This window comes from Mytilus edulis, chromosome 4 (genome assembly GCF_963676685.1).
Source record: "Mytilus edulis chromosome 4, xbMytEdul2.2, whole genome shotgun sequence".
Taxonomy (NCBI): Eukaryota; Metazoa; Mollusca; class Bivalvia; order Mytilida; family Mytilidae; genus Mytilus; species Mytilus edulis.
In genome coordinates this window covers 6,352,744-6,376,941 of record NC_092347.1, presented here as the reverse complement: position 1 = coordinate 6,376,941, position 24,198 = coordinate 6,352,744, and the positions used below count along the sequence as shown (strand labels likewise).

At 32.2% G+C, this 24,198-nt stretch overlaps 2 protein-coding genes across 2 annotated transcripts in view; one reads left to right on the top strand and one right to left on the bottom strand.

Annotated features, from left to right (window-relative positions):
• Nucleotides 1-2,849: 2,849 nt before the first annotated feature.
• Nucleotides 2,850-18,051, top strand: LOC139518823 (DNA repair protein complementing XP-A cells homolog). Its single transcript, XM_071310419.1, has 7 exons — nucleotides 2,850-3,047; nucleotides 7,477-7,621; nucleotides 8,043-8,155; nucleotides 11,338-11,443; nucleotides 13,354-13,519; nucleotides 16,703-16,820; nucleotides 17,591-18,051. The coding sequence occupies exons 1-7, from the start codon at nucleotides 3,026-3,028 to the stop codon at nucleotides 17,740-17,742; spliced, it is 822 nt and encodes a 273-aa protein (XP_071166520.1). The 5' UTR covers nucleotides 2,850-3,025; the 3' UTR covers nucleotides 17,743-18,051.
• A 4,172-nt stretch (nucleotides 18,052-22,223) lies between these two features.
• The window catches only part of LOC139518821 (uncharacterized), a 33,678-nt gene continuing 31,703 nt past the window's right edge, over nucleotides 22,224-24,198 (bottom strand). The window contains exon 15 of the mRNA XM_071310416.1: nucleotides 22,224-23,946. Coding sequence (XP_071166517.1) covers nucleotides 23,920-23,946 — 27 coding nt within the window. The 3' untranslated portion in view covers nucleotides 22,224-23,919. The remainder of the gene's footprint in view (nucleotides 23,947-24,198) is intronic.

Below are 24,198 nucleotides of genomic sequence, written 5' to 3'. Positions count from 1 at the left end.
ACCAGGATTATAATTTAGTACGCCAGGCGCGCGTTTCGCCTAAATAAGACTCATCAGTGACGCAACAACCTGCGTTTACCAAAGTGTGTAAATTTTGTATTTACAATAGTTTAACATCACAACATAGAAAAACACATTATAAAATATCAATTGGAAGGTTAACTCAATCAAAAAACGCAAATTAACACACACTGAACGAATACATTCGATCTGTGATACCTCAATGCAACTGATAGGTAGTAGTATAGTTAGAAGTGACTTCTTTATATATAAAATTAACGTGTGTGTGTCTCTATACTTCCCGTTTAAACAGAAAATACAAATTTAGAAATATTTTAATTTGCTAATGACAAAATCGATATTAGTGCCAATGTAAACTATATTCAGAGATCTCACTACAACATTGTTACGATTACCCTTACTAATAAGTTTGTTTAAAGGTATGATGAGTTTACACGGATCATATAGTGATTTCCGCGCTTTAAGTACAATATTACCGTAAAATTTAGGATGTGAAATACAGTTTTTAATAAGTTTTTTACAGGTACAGCCAAATTTTCTAATCAAATATTTGTATCTATGAAAGAATTTAGTAAAAGTTTTAAATAATTTATTGGTAACGAAATCCCTTAAACTTAATAATTTACCAGTGATGCATTGATTACGTTCATTAAAATCTATGACATCACTACACACCTGGGCATACCGAACGAGTTTGGATATATAAACACCGTATGATGGAGCCAAAGGCACATCGCCGTCTAAAAAAGGAAAATTAACAATAATAATAGATTAGCATACATATACACAATTGCATTACTTCGTATTAAGTCATGCGCAACAACTAATTTGTAACCAATCACAAAGATATATATATAGTTATTTTAGTAATACTTATAAAACAGCATTATTGACAACCCAAAACAACAAAATACTAACCACAAAAATTAACAAAAATATATGCATATCAAGACAACAGACAAGACATCAATATATAAAACCACCCTACAGACAAAAATTTATGCTTATGATTAACTTTTTGACTGTTTAGTTTCCAGGTTATACCTGAGTTATGCACGATATCTGAGGCAATATAACCTTGCACATATTTTGATTACCAAACAATGGTTTATGACAACTTTCAGTCTTAACATGAAAACAACACATGATTGCTTAATCCGATAATATTAAAGATCATAAAATGGTAAAAAGTAAAAAGTGTCACCAAAGTTGCACATTCTACCAAGAACTCATACATATGATAAAATACATTAACTACGGATATTTTTATCTATGTCTATGCTATGAGCAGAGAAAAAAAGATGCAATGTTCAACATTTTGATTACAGGGAGATAACTACAAATATTTCTGTGTACTTTTCTCCCTGGCTTTTCTTTAACTTACCCATGTAAAGTTGTTCGGAAACACATGCTGTAAGGAAGTTATCAGACCTTGCTCAGTGAAAATACATATTTCTTATAATTTCTTATGGATTGTATAAGGGACCAAAATGAACATTAGACATAACCATTTTGAAATAAATTGCTATAATAGCTAGCTATAAAATCAGGTTCAATCCATCATTTTCTACACAAGAAAATGTCTGTACCAAGTCAGAAATATGACAGTTGGTGTTCATTCGTTTGATGAGTTTGAGCTTTTTATTTTGTCATTTGATTAGGAACTTTCCTTTTTGAATTTTCCGCTGTGTTCAGTACTTTTGTGATTTTACTTTTTGTTAAAAGATAGCTGACAAAATCTCTGAGGATAAAATAATGCTTTCAGACAATAGTGGATATAAAGAGCCTCTGTCGTTCATCTACGTCTATGTGTATCTTCACCAGTGGACTCTCTAGTTGCTTTCTTTGTTAATCTTGTATTGTTGATATTTTTTTCTGTTTACAGTTTCTCTCTTTATCTTCTATCATAGTGTTTGCCCTGAAACAACCCAAGGTGGAAAAAGTGAGATACAACTGAATCCTGGCTAAGTCCAAGCTTTCGTAGGCATGCATTTTTTAAATTTTTTTTCAAGAATTTCACGCAGACCTTCGTTATATTTAGTTAGTAAAATAAGTCTTTAGAATTGGAAAGAGGTGTTGACAATGTATTCTATCATTCCTGTCAATGATCACATGCAGTTTATTAAAAACAAATCAAAAGATTTAGTATTAGGGACTTGTCATTTTTTACATGGGAGGGGAAACGCTTGTGATTTTGAAATCAAACATATAGAATTTTCTTGAATCCCCTCATAATATTTCACTACTTTTCATTTTATTCCCCACCCCCGCCATTAAATTTAAGAAAAAATGTGATCCTCCCTGTATTAAACATAACAAGTGTAAACATGCAAAAAAACTTACCATTGACAAACTTGACATATACTAGGATATACTTAAAGATTCATTTTTATTTTGATTTTCACAAATGTCAAGTTTCATTAGAGAAAAAATTGATCCTCTCACTTTGAATCTATGACAAAATTTCAACCCCACACAGAAAAAAACTTCAGTGACCACTGTGGATAGTAAACCTGGAATTGATAGCAAATAACAAATTCAAGTTATTTCTAGTATATTTGTGTTCATATCATACTGTAAAACACAAAAATAACTGAAATTAATGGAAAACAAAAATATAACGGATTTGGGGGAAAAAGGGGGAGGGCAACAAAAAAAATGTCCTGTCCCCAATTACATATGATAACACCAACAAAAACAAATATTTACTGAAATTATATGCAACAATCTCTACATATTGTTTTACGACATGCGTGTGGTCCAAAGAAGGAGGGAAGTTTGCAACAGAGTTAGGGACACACAAGTAAGCGTTGATTTCGTTTCACTCCCCTAGAAAACACAGTCCCTCTAAGAAAATTTGTTTTCAACAATCACTGTTTTAAATGTAGCTAATTTTCCAAACAGTTATAGGTGTTGATAATATAATATAATATAATAAAATTGTAATCCTGGCGAAAAGATTTGAATACAGGTTTTTAACAACATTCAACAAACATAACTTATAATGACTGAAGAAAAGAGCCCCGGTAAGTGTTAAATTGAGCATGTTTTAACAGTATAAGAAAATAACCATATTCCTGCAGAAGGTTCCCAAATAAAGTAAATTGGGAAAGACCTTTGAGAGCTTCCCTCATGTAATAAATGTTGTGAGTTATTGATATATTGCCTTGGACAAATTTAGACATCTGCAAACAATAGATGAGTTTAACCTATAGGTCATTTCTGGAATCATGTCTTTCATCAGAAAAGATCGTCAATTTGGCACGGCTTTATGACGTCATTTACCACATAGAAGGCGCGCCTGTATCCCTGCTTTATTAAAAGTTTCCAGCACTTTCATAATCGTCATTCTGTAGGGTAGTATAGAAATAATTAATGTTCCGTAAGTACATAATCGTGTTTGCTGTATGACTGAGGGAGGGTGACCATCCTTATAGATTTTTTAATCCAAATATTTTGTGCAGTATAAAAAAAAACTTTTTTCAACCGTTAGCTCAACATGTGTTGGAAATTTTTATGCATACATTTTTGTCACGTGGTGATGGAAGTCACATAACATATTTGTCTAAAAACCGTATCCGGGAACTGGCCTATGGCTATGTAACTGAGTAGACTCTATCAAATATATTTCATGTAAATAGATAGACTTAACTCAATCATGTGTTTGTATATTGCCATTTTCTGCAGGCTGGATTCACCCCTGTTAACTTCACCTTCTATTGGAAAGGCACATGTATACATACAGTATGTGGTAGGGTTAAAGGCTGTTTTGTCAGACAAGCATGGGCCATGTCAGAGTTTGTCTAATATCTAAAAGTGGATATAGTTATTTGCCCTTCCAAAATGGATGCACTGCTTTGGTGCTTCTGGAGCTGACTGAGGGCCTTTAAGCCCTTAGATCCATATAAAAATCAGGCCTCAATTTGTTCCTTTTTAGTGGAAGAAGACGTCAAGTCTTCTGAAGACTTAAGGGGCCGACCATTTGCATTGAGTCTCCGTATGCCGCATTCATTTCGTGTATTACAATTTCAAAACAACTTAGATTCCTGACACCGATTTTTACACATGATTAGGCATCTGAATCATTTAATTTGTAAATTATGATTGTAAAACAATCACTATCGTAAATATGACCCTTTTATTTATGTAAATTATTAGATTTCATCTCATCCACATGAACGTTATTTGTTTACTTGTAACAGGATGTTTTAACTGTAGATATTTGTATTACGCATGCGTGAATTTGGTATCGGGACAACTCGCCCTGTTTAGAAGTTCGCCCTTGAAGTTACGAATTTGCAATCCTGCATACAAGAAGATTTTGTTTTTATATAAATAAAAGGATATATAAAGTGTTGTCTTTATTCATGGTTTTCCTTTGTCATGTGAATTAGATGCCCTTCGTAACATACATGTGAACCTTCCGTTAAGGAGAAAAAACTCCCGTGTATGAAATTTTTCAGACGCCATATTTGATCATTTCTTACTACTGTACGGGTGTAATTGACACCTGTGTTAAATTTTACCTGAACATCAAAGAAGATGTATAATTATATGGCTTCACTTGACAGCTTGGGTGTCAAACATACTGGTAATCAACGATGTTTACCTCCGGCTAACTGCCGTTGCGTTATCAAAACGATGTGTATTGGGAATATTGAAATACTTTTTTGTTACTTCCCTTTGTTTTATCCTGTTTTCACTTATTTTGCTTTTAAAAATGTAAATTGTAAAAAGACTATAAATGATTAATATTTTAATCAAATAATCATAAAAGGATGTTGATTAAGGTAGATAGGGTGTCTTCCTCCATCTTGGATTTTGAAATACTAGAAAACAAGGTCTAGATCTTTGATGAAATGTGCAAATTTTTATAGTAGTAGGTAATTCATGTGTAAGAATTTTCATTATAATATAGAAAATGCCATGTTTGATCATATTTATGATTGTATTTTACAAAAATAAGAATTCTTTTGTTTGATTCATTTTTTTCCAACTTTGTCAAATAAGGGGAGGTAACACAAATGCAAGGGCAGATAATCCAGATAGTGTTACTTTTACAATAGAATGTGTTAGGAATTTACCCATTTTTACATGTAGCAAGAAAACGAGTCCGGTGACCCCATTTTTTCTTTTTCTTATCTGAAAGCATAATATTGAAGCTATCTTCTCATATTTTATCTCAAAATTCTATGGTGTGGTTTGCGTTTTATGGCGGAAAAATGGGTTTTCCATGCATAATCTATACAAAATCTTGTCAATTTTGAACAACCTGTAGCGGGAAAATAAGTCCGGTGACCCATTCTTTTTATTAATGTTTTTAAACAAGCAGGATATGAACTACATTTTGGCAAATTATTAAAAGATTCTATGGATTATAATTTAGACACCCCATCTACCTTAAATGAATTTAAATGATTTTGGACAAATAAAAAAATTAAAATTTATAAATTATTTTAGCAATCTAGACCTCCTTTCAAGGATTAAATTGAAGTTTATATAATAAATTTGTTGACAACTGATTTAAAGTCAACATACAATATGTGCAACTAGACTAATAAAAGGTCTAGTAGTTAGATTAATTCCCAGTAAAATCTTGAAATTTAAATTTGTAAATGTTAGTACATATTAGATTTTATTGTGTAAGCTAAGAAATAGCAAGACATTTTACACTGTTTTTAAGTCTTTTTTAATAAGCTTTCTACAAATATGACTTTCATAATGCTTAAAATCCATGCAGTACTAGTGTTAGTGTATGCTATTTTTTTTAATTAATTTACGATGTTGCAAATATACATGTGGAGCTTATTTCTTTCTTATTTGTCTATACATTTACAAATGATAAGGAGATGGAGACATGAACAAAAATATATACAGATAAGATATATAAATATAATGATTCATTTGCAAGCAGTGAACAATCATTTGTCAAAAACAAAACAAAACAAAACAAGAAACAGATTCTTCTTATTATTTTATAGAGAGGCAATAAGGGAACTATAAACATTACAATTTGATGGAAATTTGAAGAAAAAACACAATTTCTACATCATTTGGTTACATTTACGACAAAATTTATGTCAATAAAAAAACATGATGTTTTGACCATTCAGTGCTTAATAGATGCATAGTTCTTGGGGAAAAGTTTCATCAAATAATATGAATATAAATGACTTTTTTTGTGCTCATTTTTTACAGTGGGTTGTGATGATCTTCCAGTTAGGTTACCCTCATTTGGAGTGTTGTTCCCAACCTGTTAAAGGTCCATCTGCATAATTCAAAATTGGAAATTTCAACAAGCATCTAATATTCTTAATTTGGAAAATAAACCCTTGTCTGCTAGCTTCATGTATATTTTTTCTTCCGATTTAATATATAACTAGAATCATGCAACCAGACTTAAGGAAAAGGCATGCAAGTTCATCATACAAATATGACACTTTTTCTAGACAATCCAGATCTTGCAAAATACGTCGCTAAAAATTGTAACCTTTAAAATTGTTGTTGTGCAGTAAAAACCCATATGGGAACTTTCAAAAGTTGGCAGGTATGTAACAAGTCTTGCTATTTTAATGCTCCATTTATGGGCATTATGTTTTCTAGTCTGTCCGTCCGTCCTGCTTCTGGTTATAAAGTTTATGGTCGAGGTAGTTTTTGATGAAGTTGAAATCGAATCAACTTGAAACTTAGTACACATGTGTTCCTCTTGATATGATCTTCTTAATTACTGCCAAATTAAAGATTTTACCTAATTTTCATAGTCAACTGAACATAGAAAATGATTGTACGGATGGGAAATCCATGTACTTATGACCTTTTCTTGTTTGAAGAAAAAAAAATACATTTTAAAGATAATGGAACAAAGCAGCCTGGGTAAGTGGGGCTGATTTTATGGTAATTCAAGTTACCTTTTATTCACCTTCTTCCACTTCAGAGCTATCAGCTCTTTGATTCTTTTTCTTCATTTATGTAAGTTCATCTTCAAAAGAAATTACCTGCAAGGCTGCAACCTTTATTTTCTCATATTTGGACAGTTTTCACAGTCGCCCATCGATTCCAGCATTTCAAAGGAGGTTAAAATAACCAGCAAAACCCAAAAAAATAATATCTAAGGGAAATAACCAATTTTTTATTATAAAAAAAATGATACTCACTCAGATCATGAAGATTATGATTAAGTGAAACATGTACATGTATGTCCTCAATGATTGAAAGTTTGTAAGTATGATACCCTATAACCCCGGAAAAACAACCTTGATTCAAAATTATTAACTGTGCATGCAAATATTATATACTGAGTTGTTATTATTCTGATACCCTTCATAAGGTTATTCAAGTATGTCTTGAGAATAATGGTTATTGTACTCAGGATATACTTTCATATTGTTCTCCAATTCCATATTAAATCATTCTGTTCATGTTAAAGCAATCTGTGATTTTCTTCTTGCATTTTAGAGAACAAAATGGAGAATGAAATGGAAGAAAAGAAGCTTGCCCCATCACAGAAGGCTATGATAGAAAGGAACAGACAAAAAGCTTTACTTCTTAGACAAGCCAGACTGATGAAAAAACCTTATGCTAAAGATAAAAATGATGTGGGGTAATTACATCTATGAAGATATAAGAAGTTGTGGTATGAGTGCCAATGAGACAACTCTCCATTCAAGTCACAATGTGTAAAAGTAAACAATTATAGGTCAAAGTACAGCCTTCAACATGGAGCCTTGGCTCACATCAAATGGCAAGCTATAAACGGCAACTTTTAAATAACACATCATGGAAGGTACACCACTTCTATATATTTCCAAATTTCTTATTAAATCAGGGATGATAAACCTCCAAGACAACAGCTTATTACTCTAAACAGACAACAGGACATAAAATGTTTATAAATATGCTCAGATGTTATCATATTTATCATTGTTAATATATGTATATTGAACCTCATGAAAATGATGATATGAACTTATTGATAAGTATTTGTTAAATTCACTTAACTATAAAAATATGTGCTTTTGTAGGCAAAAAGTGAAAGGTCCAGCTAAAGTGATTGACACTGGTGCAGGATTTTACCTTGAGGAAGATGATGAAGAAGATAAATTAATGGCAAACATTCCAATAAAACATGCTCCTGGTAGGTGACAAATTAATGGCAAACATTCCAATAAAGCATGCTCCTGTTAGGTGACAAATTAATGGCAAACATTCCTATAAAGCATGCTCCTGGTAGGTGACAAATTAATGGCAAACATTCCTATAAAACATGCTTCTGGTAGGTGATAAGCTAATGGCAAACATTCCTATAAAACATGCTCCTGGTAGGTGACAAATTAATGGCAAACACTCCAATAAAGCATGCTCCTGGTAGGTGACAAATTAATGGCAAACACTCCAATAAAACATGCTCCTGGTAGGTGACAAATTAATGGCAAACACTCCTATAAAACATGCTCCTGATAGGTGATAAGCTAATGGCAAACACTCCAATAAAGCATGCGCCTGGTACATGTAGGTGACAAATTAATGGCTAATATTCCTATAAAGCATACTCCTGGTAGGTGAAAGTATCTATAAAAATACACTAACAAATTTTATACTAACACAAGAGTGCACACGCTGAAATGTCTCGCCTTCTATACTAACCATTGATATTATGTTGATAGTCCTAAGTATAAAGCTAAGCTTTAATACAACTGTCACATAAACTTAACATTAACCAAGATAACTAAACAAAGACCAATGAACCTTGAAAATGAGGTCAAGGTCAGATGAACCATGCCAGGCAGACATGTACAACTAACAATGCTTCTATACAACATATATAGTTGACCTATTACTTATAGTTTAAGAAAAATAGACCAAAACACAAAAACTTAACACTGTGCAATGAACCGTGAAAATGAGGTCACGGTCAAATAAAACCTGCGCGACTGACATAAAGATCATAAGATATTTCCATACACCAAATATAGATGACCTATGGCATATAGTATTAGATAAAAAGACCAAAAACTCAAAAACTTAACTTTGACCACTGAACCATGAAAATAAGGTCAAGGTCACATGACATCTGCCCGCTAGATAGGTACACCTTACAATCATTCCATACAACAAATATAGTAGACCTATTGCATATTATAGTATGAGAAAAACAGACCAAAACACAAAAATTTAACTATAACCACTGAACCATGAAAATGAGGTCAAGGTCAGATGACACCTGCCAGTTGGACATGTACACCTTACAGTCCTTCCATACACCGAATATACTAGCCCTATTGCTTGTAGTATCTGAGATATGGACTTGACCACCAAAACTTAACCTTGTTCACTGATCCATGAAATGAGGTCGAGGTCAAGTGAAAACTGTCTGACAGACATGAGGACCTTTCAAGGTACGCACATATCAAATATAGTTATCCTATTACTTATAATAAGAGAGAATTCAACATTACAAAAAATCTGAACTTTTTTTTCAAGTGGTCACTGAACCATGAAAATGAGTTCAAGGACATTGGACATGTGACTGACGGAAACTTCGTAACATGAGGCATCTATATACAAAGTATGAAGCATCCAGGTCTTCCACCTTCTAAAATACAAAGCTTTTAAGAAGTTAGCTAACACCGCCGCCGCCGGATCACTATCCCTATGTCGAGCTTTCTGCAACAAAAGTTGCAGGCTCGACAAAAAAGGATTCTATAAACTATAGAATTGTACAAGTTTGAATACCAATAAAATTTAATGTCTACCTTTAAAACAAACCAAATATCCCACTACAGCAGTTAAGTGTTACCTCTGAACATAGTTCTCAAAATTTCTGTTCTCTAACTGCATTTTTCCTTAAACAAATGTTATGAAAAACACAGTGCTTATTACCACAAAACACAGACCTATCAAGTTGGAAGTTTGTAAGCATCACTTTTACTGTTCTTAAGGTGGTATGGGTGTCTTCCTCCATCTTGGATTGTAAAAAAAACTGGAAACAAAGGTCCAGATTTTCTATCAAGTTAGCAAAATTTGATGCAGGAATGCAGATATTAAATGTGAATTTTCATTGAAAAGAACCAATTTATAAGAATACAACTTATAAATATTAATACTTTTGCAAATATTGATTATTTTTTGTTGTTTATAAAAAAAAAAAAAAATTGGCATTTTAAGGGGAGGTAACTCTAAAACTGCATTTTCTAAAGGATTCTACATGGATTTTTCCTATTTTAAATTTTAGCCGGTAAATACACGGTGACCCTATCTTTTCTTTTGATATTTTCAAAGCATTGTTTGAAAGCTATCTTTTGCTTAAGTATTTAACAATTCTATCATTTTGTTTAGTTTTTAATCCCAAAATGGTGTTTTTTCCTGTATAAACCATACAAAATGTGTCATTTTGTCACGTCCTGTAGCTTGAAAAAATGTGCAGTGACCTATCATTTTTATTATATTTTTCAACATATATCAATAGAAACTACGTTTTGGCGAAGTATGAACAAATTTTATCATTTTTAGTTTAGACTCCCATACCACTTTAAAGGGGCACTAGCTGCCAAATTTATGTTGACTGATTTGACTCAAATTCTCATATTTGATTTATATCATTGTAAAACTTTTTTCCAAACTATCAAAAGTATAAAATAAACAATTTACAGGACAGGATCTCAATAAGATGTAGCTTTGTTTCGTGTGAATTTTCGCCAAGACGCCATCTAATTAACTATCGAGTTCTAATAGGTCTGTTAAATTTTGTATTATAGATTAAAAATTAATGTTTATAGTGGTTTTTACCTTTAAAAGAATAATTTTGTGTGGATCAAATCAGTTAATCATATTATTTACCTTTGTTTCACTTTCAATGTTGACATTTTTTTCCTTTAAATACCCGTACACGGACAATGCATGCGTTATAATGTCTCTTTCTATGGGGTTAAATTAGAGTTAACATGAATACGGATTTAATGCGGTCGAATTATTCTCATTATCAATGTTTATTAGCTTAATTTGACAAAATTGAACCATTTTTGCTGATAAAAGCAAAGCATTATTGCACTATTTCACTTTTATTAATGATTGAACAAAAAAAATCATACTTATTTATAAAAAAAAATCATACTTATGATTTTTTATATATCTCGTAGCTAGTGCCCCTTTAAGTTATGCCCTTTAATAACTTATATACAAGTGAGGGCATCATCTGTGTCCCATGAACACATTCTTAATTTATTTGAAATTGTCTTTGAATTCAGTATTTTTAGAATCCAGTTGGCAAATAATATATTTATTTAAATTTTTCTATGAACATCACATTTTTTTTTTCAGGCCCTATTATTACGGAAAATAAAATATTTTGTGATGATTGTGGAAAAGAAATGCAGGAGTCGTACTTGAAAACTAATTATGATGTAGATATTTGTGATGTATGTAGGTGTGTATTCCTAAGTTGTCTTTTCATCAAATGTTAGTTTTGCATTTTAACAATTTTTGTGAGAAAAATGTTGGTTATTGATTTGGGGATGTACGTCGGGCGGGCGGCAACCAAATGTTGTCCGTGCATTTACTCATGAACCGTTCAATCAAAGCTTCCCAAATTTTTAAATGTTGTTACTGACAACAAAATGAAGGTCAAGTTCAAAAATGACGATTTTGACTTATACCGTTCAGGAGTTATGGTTCTTGAAAGATTGAAAAATGGCATTTCCAGTTGTGTCCATGCATTTACGCATGAACTGTTCAACCAAAGCTTCCCAAATTTTAATATGTTGTTACTAATGAAAAAAATGGAGGTCAAGATCATGAATGACGATTTTGACTTTTACCGTTCAGGAGTTATGGTTCTTGAAAGATTGAAAAATGGCATTTCCAGTCATGTCCGTGCATTTACACATGAACTGTTCAATCAAAGCTTCCCAAATTTTAATATGTTGTTACTAATGACAAAATGGAGGTCAAGTTCAAGAATGACGATTTTGACTTTTACCGTTCAGGAGTTATGGTTCTTGAAAGATTGAAAAATGGCGTTTCCAGTCGTGTCCGTGCATTAACTCATGAACTGTTCAACCAAAGCTTTTCAAATTTTAATATGTTGTTACTGACGACAAAATGGAGGTCAAGTTCAATAATGTCGATTTTGACTTTTACCGTTCAGAAGATATGGTTCTGAAAAGATAAAAAAAATGGTGTTTCCATTCATGTTGTTGCATTTAGTCATGAACCATTCAACCTAAGCTCTTTCAAATTTTAATATGTTGATACTGATGACAAAATGCAGGTCAAATTTGATATTGACAATTTTCACTTTCACCGTTCATCAGTTATGGTTCTTGTGATATTGCCAGGACAGAAATAAATGTTAATAAATCCGGTTTGCTGTCGTTGTGACAGCCTCTTGTTAAAACATATTGTGATCATGTATGTGATGGTTTGTGTTCCTTTTATCATTTCTATTTGTTTCAACCAGACATCCTTTTTATGCCCCACCTACGATAGTAGAGGGGCATTATGTTTTCTGGTCTGTGCGTCCGTTCGTCCCTCCGTCCATCCGTTCGTTTGTCCTTCTGTTCGTCCTTCTGTTCGTTTGTCCGTCTGTCCCGCTTCAGGTTAAAGTTTTTGGTCAAGGTAGTTTTTGGTGAAGTTGAAGTCCAATCGACTTCAAACTTAGTATACATGTTCCCTATGATATGATCTTTTTAATTTTAATGCCAAATTAGAGGGTTTACCCTAATTTCACGGTCTACTGAACATAGAAAATGATAGTGCGAGTGGGGCATTCGTGTACTGGGGACACATTCTTGTTTCGTAATCAAATAGTACCTAACCTATAAGTATGAACATGCAAAATGATAAATCAAAGCTTTGTTAACCTACATTGGATGAAAAAAACGTTTCTAAGCAGAGGTGGATCCATCCATTTTAAAAAGGGACGTTCCCAACCCAGGATAAAGTTATGATTCTAACCATATGTCTCCATTCAAAGGCATTGATTGTCCAACCCCCGGAACCAACCCCCTCCCCATCTGGATACGCCACTGCTAAGGCTTTCAAAAGTATACATGTATGTAATTAAGATTTTATTTGTTGTCAACATCTGTTTTGTTTATATTTATATATTGTTTATAAATGGGGGTATGCATACAACTTTTATATCCGATTTTCTCGTTGGTCAGTTTATGATGTAGTATGTATATGCAGAATGAGAACAAAGTTTTGTAGGAAAACCTATTCTTGTACTTTTACAAATGTAATAAAAAATTGTTCTCTTACCATTTATATAACAATGGATATCATTTATATAAGATACAATTTAAGTTATGTCTAAAGATTATTATTTTTTGACAGAGAAAATGAAGATAAACACAATTTAATTACCAAAACAGATGCTAGGACCAAGTATTTATTAAGAGATGCTGATTTTGATGTTCGAGATCCTCCATTGAAATTCATTTCCAGGAAGAATCCACATCACAAGTCTTGGGGAGAAATGAAACTCTTTTACGAACCTCAGGTAAGACATACAGTAGTAGCAAAACAAACAATGTCTATAACTTACGGCTCAAAAAAATCTGATTGGGATCCAACTTGCCACAAGAAGGCTTTTAACTCATATCTCATTAGGTTGATTGTGGAAAGAAAAAACAGCTAAAATTTTATTTTTAACCGGATTTTTGTGACAAAAATGTCGGTTATTGATTTGGGGATGTACGGCGGGCGGGCGGCAATCAAATGTTGTCCGTGCATTAACTCATGAACCGTTCAACCAAAGCTTTTAAAATTTTAATACGTTATTCCTGACAACTATACGAAGGTCAAGTTCAATAATGGCGATTTTGACTTTTACCGTTCAGGAGTTATGGTTCTTGAAAGATTGAAAAATGGAGTTGTCTGTGCATTTACGCATGAACTGTTCTACCAAAGCTTCCCAAATTTTAATATGTTGTTACTAATGAAAGAATGGAGGTCAAGTTCAATAATGACGAATTTGACTTTTACCGTTCAGGAGTTATGGTTCTTGAAAGATTGAAAACTGGAGTTTCCAGTCGTGTCCGTGCATTTATGCATGAACTGTTCTACCAAAGCTTCCGAAATTTTAATATGCTGTTACTGATGACAAAATGGAGGTCAAGTTCAATAATGATGATTTTGACTTTTACCGTTCAGGAGTTATGGTTCTTGAAAGATTGAAAAATGGTTTTTTCCGTCATGTCCGTGCATTTTCTCATGAACCATTCAACCAAAGCTTTTGAAATTTTAATATGTTGTTACTGATGACAAAATAGAGGTCAAGTTCAATAATGATGATTTTGACTTTTACCGTTCAGGAGTTATGGTTCTGGAAAGATCGTAAAATGGCGTTTCCATTCAGGTTGTTGCATTTACTCATGAACCATTCAATCTAAGCTTTTCAAATTTTAATATGTTGATACTGATGACAAAATGGAGGTCAAATTTGATAGTGACGATTTTCACTTTCACCATTCATCAGTAATGGTTCTTGTGATATTGCCAGGACACAAATAAATGTTAATAAATCCGGTTTGCTGTCGTTGTGACAGCCTCTTGTTATAATTTAGAGTAACTCTATTCATTAAATGCTGTGGTGTCAAAATCTAAAATTTAACTTTTGTTAAAATAATTTTATTATCTAAATTTTAAAATATATAAGGTCTGTCCATACAGTACGCCCAGAGAGTTTGTAATCGTGAATTCTAATCACCGATTTCGGAGTGCAGCGGTGTTACACTATGAATCATGGATTATACTCCCAATTTCCTCCAAAGATTCTCTCCCAACACGACGTGGCTGTTAATTAGTTAATTGCCCATCGGATGTACTGAAAAATTAATAACGCGTGACAACATAATCGGATTAGCCAGATTTATTACCTATGTACATTTAATTGATCTTGATTGCACCTGTGTGCTTTAGAACACGGTATTAAAATGTCCTTTCTTTGACAGATAAAAATGGGACATCATCATTCAAAATAGATAATTATTCTTGTATGTTTTTGCCCCATGTCATTGTCATTTGAAAGACATTTGAGAGACATTCCCCGCCCAGGCAAAACACAATAATCACAACCTAATTAATTATATGAAGAAAAAAAATCATGTGTTGTTTATCTCTGTTATAATCTGTTATTGATCCTTCTTTATTATTTAAAATAAAATTGGATGGGTGCAATCCGTAGTTTACTGCTCGTTGAAAGTCCTTGGCGAAATTAAAAAAAAAGTATTTCAACAATCACAATAGAAAATTAAAATGAAATTATATTGTAAAAGAAATATGTGAAAAAAAATATGGATTGGATTTTAACAATCTGAACATTTTCACAAAGGATCTCTACCAACGCCCAACAGGAACTGAACGACATGCATCGTGTTTTCATCTACCATTAATGTATATTGTTGACCATGGACGTATAAATTATGTCCACATTTACGTTCTGTGTTCACTGAGAAACGTAAAAATAAAAGGCTGGTGTTTGTTTATTCAGAAAAGGATTATAATTTAGATTCCGGTTAATCAATTGTAAAAGGACCTTCTAGAGCCTCAATCTTAACGCACACAAATGTCAATCATTACAAAGCAAATTTAAACCCTGAATGAATTTTCCCACAGTCATCCAGAAAGGTCACCAGAGTTTACTGTTACGTGATAATATTTCCCGCCAAATAAAAATTTTGTGGATAAATTTGATGTTACTATTTTTAGCATTTACTATTGTGAGCGAAATCAAGTTCAAAGTTCAACCACGCACTGTTGATCACTGAGATGTGTATCTTCTTCCCACGGCAATTAATTGTTTTAAAAATATTTAAAGATCACTGTCCTAAATACAACACACAAGTTTTCATTCAATGTGCGTAAATGAATTTTATGCAATGACGAGTTGGTGCAGCTATAGAGTTATTCCTGTTGTAGCCAAGAAAAAACTTGGTGTTTGGAGTTTGGGAAGCCTTTGCGAAATTTGTACTGTAGCTCTTTGTCAAATGTTTTAAAGTGATGGACATGAAAATTTTGTTTAGTTTATTTTAAGGTAGATGGGGTGTCTAAATTATAATCCATAGAATCTTTTAATAATTTGCCAAAATGTAGTTCATATCCCGCTTGTTTAAAAACATTAATAAAAAGAATGGGTCACCGGACTTATTTTCACACTACAGGTTGTGCAAAACTGTCAAGATTATGTATAGATTATGCATGGAAAACCCAATTTTCCGCCATAAAACGCAAACCACACCATAGAATTTTGAGATAAAATATGAGAAGATAGCTCCAATATTATGCTTTCAGATAAGAAAAAGAAAAAATGGGGTCACCGGACTCGTTTTCTTGCTATATGTAAAAATGGGTAAATTCCTAACACATTCTATTGTAAAAGTAACACTATCTGAATTATCTGCCCTTGCATTTGAGTTGCCTCCCCTTATTTGACAAAGTTGGAAAAAAATGAATCAAACAAAAGAATTCTTTTTTTTGTAAAATACAATCATAAATATGATCAAACATAGCATTTTCTATATTATTATGAAAATTCTTACACATGAATTACCTACTACTATAAAAATTTGCACATTTCATCAAAGATCTAGACCTTGTTTTCTAGTATTTCAAAATCCAAGATGGAGGAAGACACCCTATCTACCTTAATCAGTAAATTTATTTTTCCATTATTTTTTAAAAGGTATATAAAAGAGCGATGGAGATTTGGGAAACAGAAGAGAAGATAGAGGAAGAAAGAGATAAAAGGGAAGACAATAAAGAAAAAACAAAGCGAAAAAAATTTGACAAGAAAGTCAAAGGTAATGATCCATTACTATGAATTAAATTGAGAATGAGTCAAAGAGACAACGAATTGCCAAAAGAGCAAAAAACAGCTGAAGGCCACCAATGGGTCTGCAACACAGCCAGAAAATCCCACACCCAGGGGCAGGCTTCAGCTGGCCCCTAAACAAAAATGTGTACTAGTTCAGTGAAAATGGACACCTTGTTTGATTATTAGCAAGATCCTACATCCACTGAATAACAATTTGACAAACAATGGTTCTGGGTAGTATACTGGTTTGTACCACTTGTATTCATCGAAACTAGTGCATTCTAAACATACTACTATCAACTGTAATGTAGATTTTGTATAAATTATTGTCAATTATCAGTACAGTGGTTATGTTTGAAGTCTTTCTGTATGACTACTAGCTATATAGCAAGAATTGTTGCACTAACTATATAAGAGCGACAGTAAATACTTAAGTATTGCAGGTTTGAATTTAACATTTGCATTTTACAGTGTGACCTGCCTAATCTGACACCTGAGTATTCCAACATCCTGCTTTAACCGACACATTTTCATGGTCCCAAAATATGCCTATCCTTGCAGATAAAACCTGAATATTCCGACACCCTGCTTAATAGGACATTTTTTTGGTCCCCCAGTTTGTTGGATTACACAGGTTACACTGTACCATTAAAATTGCATAAATGCAAGACATATCTGTGTCAACAGTTTATTTAACATATTGATTGTTGGTCAAGTGTTATAAGGTATTGATTTTTTTTCTTCTTTTTAATTTAGAATTAAGATTAGCTGTGAGAGGAAGTTTAGCAAGAAAGGACAGAGGACCACACCAGCATGAGTATGGGGAGGAAACATATGATGAAGAAGAAGATATGTACAGTAAAAAATGTCAGACATGTGGACATATTGATACATATGAAAAAATGTAATGACTGCAAGCTATTTGTCTAATAATAGAGTCAAACCTTGTGATATAAATCAATATTTAATTTAACTGTAGTCTGTAGTCTTTTTTTAACATTTAAATCTAATGTTGATTATATACATACTTATTGTAATTGTAGAATGATGAATGTTCACTACAGAGAATTTGTAATTTTGATTCAAAACACACAGACCTCTTTTTACTAGTTCTGTAAAATCCAAAGACTTAATTTATTTAGGTTTGTACAAGACTTGTTGTAAGTGAAACCAATTTATATGTATATTATACATGTATTAAAGATTTATTTTTGCTATATTATGCCTTTTCCTTCTTTAAAAAAGAATGTTTTATGGTATAGGACGCTTGTTTTCAGTATAGTTATGGTATAGAAAAAGTTTGATCCTTTACAGGTTTTTAATGCCCTACTTTGGGGCATTATGTTTGTCTGTCTGTGCGTCCGCCAGTTTCGCTTTTTTGCCTTTGATCAAGGTAGTTTTTAATGAAGTTGAAATCCAATCAACTTGAAACTAAGCACACATGTTTCCTTTGATATGATATTTATAATTTTTAACTCCAAATTGGAGTTTTGACCCCAAATATACAGTCCACTGAACAAAGAAAATAATGGTGCAGGTGGGGCATTTGTGTACTATGGACACATTTTTGTTTAAAATATTTTCCTTTATTTTATTTTTAAATTATCAATTTTATAGTAATAGGATTACTTCCCTTGAGTAGGCAATGCTTTGCCATAATTGGTCATGTTTGGTTTGTGTTTAAAGCCTCTTTCAGCACTATTGTCCATTTTGGACAGTCATTTTTTATTGGTTCAACTAAACATAGAAAATAATGGTGCAGGTGGGGCATTTGTGTACTATGGACACATTCTTGTTTAAAATATTTTCCTTTATTTTATTTTTAAATTATCAATTTTATAGTAATAGGATTACTTCCCTTGAGTAGGCAATGCTTTGCCATAATTGGTCATGTTTGGTTTGTGTTTAAAGCCTCTTTCAGCACTATTGTCCATTTTGGACAGTCATTTTTTATTGGTGGAGGAAGACTGAGTGGCGGGAGAGTAGGTAAACTGACAATCCTAGTCAACTAAGATTGAAGTCAAACTCACCTGAAACATGCAGGATTTGAACTCAACTAAGATTGAAGTCAAACTCACCTGAAACATGCAGGATTTGAACTCAACTAAGATTAAAGTCAAACTCACCTGAAACATGCAGGATTTGAACTCAACTAAGATTAAAGTCAAACTCACCTGAAACATGCAGGATTTGAACTCAACTAAGATTAAAGTCAAACTCACCTGAAACATGCAGGATTTGAACTCAACTAAGATTGAAGTCAACCTCACCTGCCCCATGCAGGATTTGATTTAACTAAGATTAAAGTCAAACTCACCTGAAACATGCAGGATTTGAACTCAGTATCAACAGGCTAGTGATACACTAGTTTGACTACTTACACAACTCTGCCACTGAGGCCCCTTGTAGGTTAGGAGAGAAGAACCTCTTTTGCACAGTCTGGGAAAAATTGGACTTCACATAGGTCCCAGGTTAAATTCCCAAAGGTGGCTTCTTACTTTTCAGTGAGATCCTGCTTTACTTTTTCATTTGGCATCCATGTTTGCAAGAGTAAATCTTGGTGATATTTGGACAGGAATGCAGAGTGATAATATTAAGATGACTTTTAACGTGGAAAGTGTAACAATACAGCATCCCTAAAATAGTTAAGTTAGCCATAGTTAGTTGGGCGATATTTCTTTAGCTCAGTCAATCAGTTGAAGAGTCAAACACAAGGGTTCAAAGAAGGAATTCTGACTTTCATAATGTAATTTTCCAATCTAAATATTGCTCCCGTGTTTCATTGGTAGCAAACTAATATAACCATATTTGTCCCAACATAACAAAGATACAGAGGCGAGACTTATCCATACCATATAGTCTGCTATAAAAGACCCCAACATGAACAATGCGAAATAACTCAAACTAGAAAATGTAATGGCTTATTTTACAATACAATCTAAGAAATACAATTAAGTATTACAGACAAAAAACAACAAACCACTGAATTACATGCTCCTGTCTTTAGACAGGCACTTAGAGAATGTGTTTAAAGGGAATCTCTTATAGTATTAAAGTCATTGATATTTGATATGCAGTTGTATTATTATTGGCACTTCTCATTCCATGGATATTGTTTTTCCCCATCCCTCAGTTAAGGTCTATTGGCTTATAGTTTACATGTAAGTTTGTGGTTATCAAGTAGGCCAGTTTATAGGGATGCACTAATTGTAATACAATTAATATTTGGTATGCAGTTGTATCAACATCAACACATTTAGTTTTCCATCAGAAATATGGTGCAGTTCATATGTTGAAGTTTGTGATTAGATGTATTTAAGGGGAAGCACTCATATTTGGTATGCAGTTAACGTTGTAATAGCATTGGCACATTTTATTTCTAAGAAGAATATTTGGCCCCACCCCATGTCATGGTTTATTGGCTAAAACTTTTGCATAGTATGTATGTTTGAAGTCTGATAAGTAAGGATATCTACTAATGGAAAGTTAGTATGGAGTTGTACTTACATTTGAATAACTCTAATTTCCATGGAGATTATATTTTTGGCTCTGATCACCTCAGTCTTGGTTCATTGACTTGGAAACTTTTGCATAGTTTACCTGTTGAAAAACTGTGTTACAGCATGTGAAGTGGAACCACTTATATCATTAACTCAATATTTATTATGCAGTTGTTGTACCAATGAATTAACTCGCTTCCAGGGATGCACCCTCTGTCATGGTTCACTAACTTTGAAAGTTTGGCATTTTGAAGTGTTTCCATTTTTATTTCAACATTTACTATATATATACTATCAAATTTACATAAAGACAAGACATATATCTGTGGCAAGAGTTTCTGTTGTTTATAAATGAGAGGGGTAACCATTATTAAGTAGATCACAAATGTATTACTTTTAGATTTTCGGTTTAAAATCTTATTATTCAAAATTTGATGAATTTTAGTATCATGTACTAACAAAAAGGAAAGGTAGAATAAATTGAATATCACATGACCAGGACACAGGAATTATTGAGTGACCGAGTCATGCGAGAAGACCAAACATGTGAAGTGCAATCAGTAAAATTCTACTCAATCTTAAAATTTGATGGGACATTATCAGATTTTAATTTGACATGTATATACATGTAATACAGTGAAGAAGGGTATTTAATAGGAAAATTGAAGCAATTTCTTCAGAGTTTTTCATGGTGCCATCTAGACTAAGCTTACAATAATAGAACATCTGTATCTTAGATGACACTGCCACATCAGGTCTGTGAGTTTGTTACATGTTTTTCTGCTTTTTATAGGTCTAATGTGATGAGCCCTTTTTAACTGATTTTTAAAGCTTGTTCATTACGGTAGTTGTTCCGTTACACCTCTGGCCAATGGTTAGGGGAGGGTTGGTGCCTTCAAACATGTTTAACACTGCCACATTCTTAATGTGCCTGTCCTGTGTCCGGAGCTTGCAGTTCAGTGTTTGTTGGATCATGTCTAACATATTTATTTTTTTTTAAATTGTTTTCTTATAAATTAGACTAAAGTTTCTCAATTGGATTAAATCAAATTTTTCATGTGAGGGCTTTTATAGTTGACTTTACAGTATGGGGTTTTCTCAATGTTGAAGGTGTATGATTGCCTATAATTACTTCATTCAAACTTTGGTGGATAGTTGTCTCATTGACAATCAACTTGAAACTTAGTACACATGTTCCTTATGATATGATCTTTCTAATTGTAATGTCAAATTAGAGTTTTGACCCCAATTTCCCGGTCCACTGAACATAGAAAATGTTAGTGTGAGTGCGGCATCTGTGTACAATAGACACATTGTTGTTATATTATCCTATTTTGAATGCCTGTATTGTTCCTGTCATCCAGAGTTTTGTCTGTTCTTTCTGAAATACATTTCATATTTTCATTTCAAACTTACATTGAAAAATTTAATACTGTAGGAGAATGTATTAATTATCTTAGGGTAAAGATTGGCTAAGGGTATCTACTAAATTTCTATGATATAAAACCTTGGCACTGACCTATCAAATAATATTCTGAGTAACATAACAAGGGCTCACATTGCAGTAGGATCAACCCATCTTCCACATCTAATTTCACCTAGTCTTTTTATGAGGTTTGTGATTCGTGATGTTTGGGTTTCTATTCTGTGTGGTACTGACGTGTTCTTTATTTTGACCCAGGTGTTAACTCTCCTCCAACTTATGATTTTGCTTACCATGTATGTTCATAAAGCTAAAAACAACCTATTTTGCAATATTGATTTTGTTCTCTTTTGTAAAGTGTTGGATGTTTATTGTTGTTATTCTTTTGTAAAACCTAAAATTGTGAAGTATACTGGAAAACTAACTGGACATAGAAGTAAATAAGACGCATGTAATTATGTACAAATAAGATTCCATATTTTAATTAAAAAGCAATTATACATCACTACTCCATAATGATACTTTAAAATGATAATTTCATAATGATATATCATTTATAGTTTAATTTTTCACATCAACTGATTATGGTGATTGCAAGGAACCTAATTAAAATGCATTAATATTTCATAACATTTCTCATTCATAACAAATCAATTCATTGGTATTATTTTGCACTGATTAGGAACTACTTTCAAGTCATGATCTATGTTCATCTTAACATGAGTTGGCATTATATATTTGTCTATTTCATTATACTGACTGTAAAAGGGGTGTTATATGTTTGACTAAAATGCTGCATTTTCCAATGTTAAAATAACCAAAGAGTATAAAATGAACTAATTATATCAATTCTAGTAAACAATTCTCTTTTTTGTTTTCATTCTTAAGGAAATTTATAAGACATGTTTGATATTGTATTGATGAAGCAAAATATTCTTGAAAGCCAAGTTTCACAGCATCAATCATTTAGATTTCTTACATTGTTCAATTGCAAGTGTAATACATGTAGTTAAATCACAAGTGTGAATTAAAAATTATTTTTGTTTACAAAAATTAAGATGAGCATCGTATTAGAATAAATTACAATTGCATTCTGATGAACACAAAATTCTGTTTAGTGGGAATGAAAAATTCATGATTAAATATTTATTTCCTTTTAATTTTAAAAATGGTCATATTTGAACAAAATGATGGGAACAATATGCATGAATTATTGTTACTTTGCACCACCTGGTACAGTACTCCAATCAAATACAATGCATTCACAGTGATTTCTTCCACCTTGTTCATTACACTTAATAATTACAAATTATTTTATTGATTGTAATTTTATAAATCTTTAACTTCATAAAAATATGGACATACAATTGTGCACATGATATCAGAAACTACATGAAATATTCAAATAAAAAATGATTGTATCACACAGAATTAACAAACATAAACAAAGCAAATCTTAGATAATTACCCTTAAACAATAATCTCTTTTTTATGCATCCTAGACATTCCAAAAAATATCTGCATAAATCAAATGTATCAATTTAATTCTTTATGTATATAATCACAACCACAATTTATATTATTAAAGATTGCAATCATGATCTTTTGAATATTTTGTCACATCTATGAAAGTTTTTTCACATTACCTAGTTAAAAAGATTTTCAAGCTACAAAGTCATTTTAAACACTAAAAAAATATTGTGCATTACCAGATTAACTTCCAAAGGGACAGAAAATGTTAAAATTCTCAAAATGAAGTAACTTTTGCTCTGCATCTTGGGTAGTCTGTTTGTTTCCAACTGAACAGTCTTTTGTAATATAATTTGTTTCCATTACTTTTACAATTTTTAGAAACCATGCACAAAATCATCAGACATTTGAAGAGCTGCCAAAACAGGGATTTCCCTAATTTTGGAAATGCATTACATTCAGGGCGAAATCTCCCCTAAAAAAAGATTTCATGAAATGAATGTATGCCGTGTGTTGTTAAAGTTATTATCAGATAATTGTTTTTATGAGTAAACTGAAGCATAGTCACATTTTAGGTTTGGTGATAAACCCGACTGCTATGCTGATATTAGAGCCACTTTTATTTTTATAGAGGCTTACAATAATCACATAAATTGTCTGTATATGTATGTATTATATTTAATCTTCATTCACTAATAGTATGGTCTTCTGGGGTTGTTCTGGAAGAAAAATACAATAATATACAGAGATGAAAAGAACAAGATACATATATACATTCTGATATTTATTTCGTATCAATTTAGGTTATACAACCAGCAAGAAAAGTTTAATACCTGTATATGAAAATCCCTTTGGTCGCTACAATTGTCCTAGATGTGAAGTTTTAAACTAAGTAAACTACAATAAAATTTTGATGAACATTAGAGCTTGACTTTTGTATGAACAATTGTTTATTGTTGAAGACCCCATGT

Excerpts from the sequence above, each read along its gene's own strand:
- LOC139518823 (XM_071310419.1), top strand. The coding sequence starts at position 3,026 with ATGACTGAAGAAAAGAGCCCCG. Across the intron at positions 3,048-7,476 it reads GACTGAAGAAAAGAGCCCCG|AGAACAAAATGGAGAATGAA; the intron begins GTAAGTGTTAAA and ends CTTGCATTTTAG. Across the intron at positions 16,821-17,590 it reads ATTTGACAAGAAAGTCAAAG|AATTAAGATTAGCTGTGAGA; the intron begins GTAATGATCCAT and ends TTTTTAATTTAG.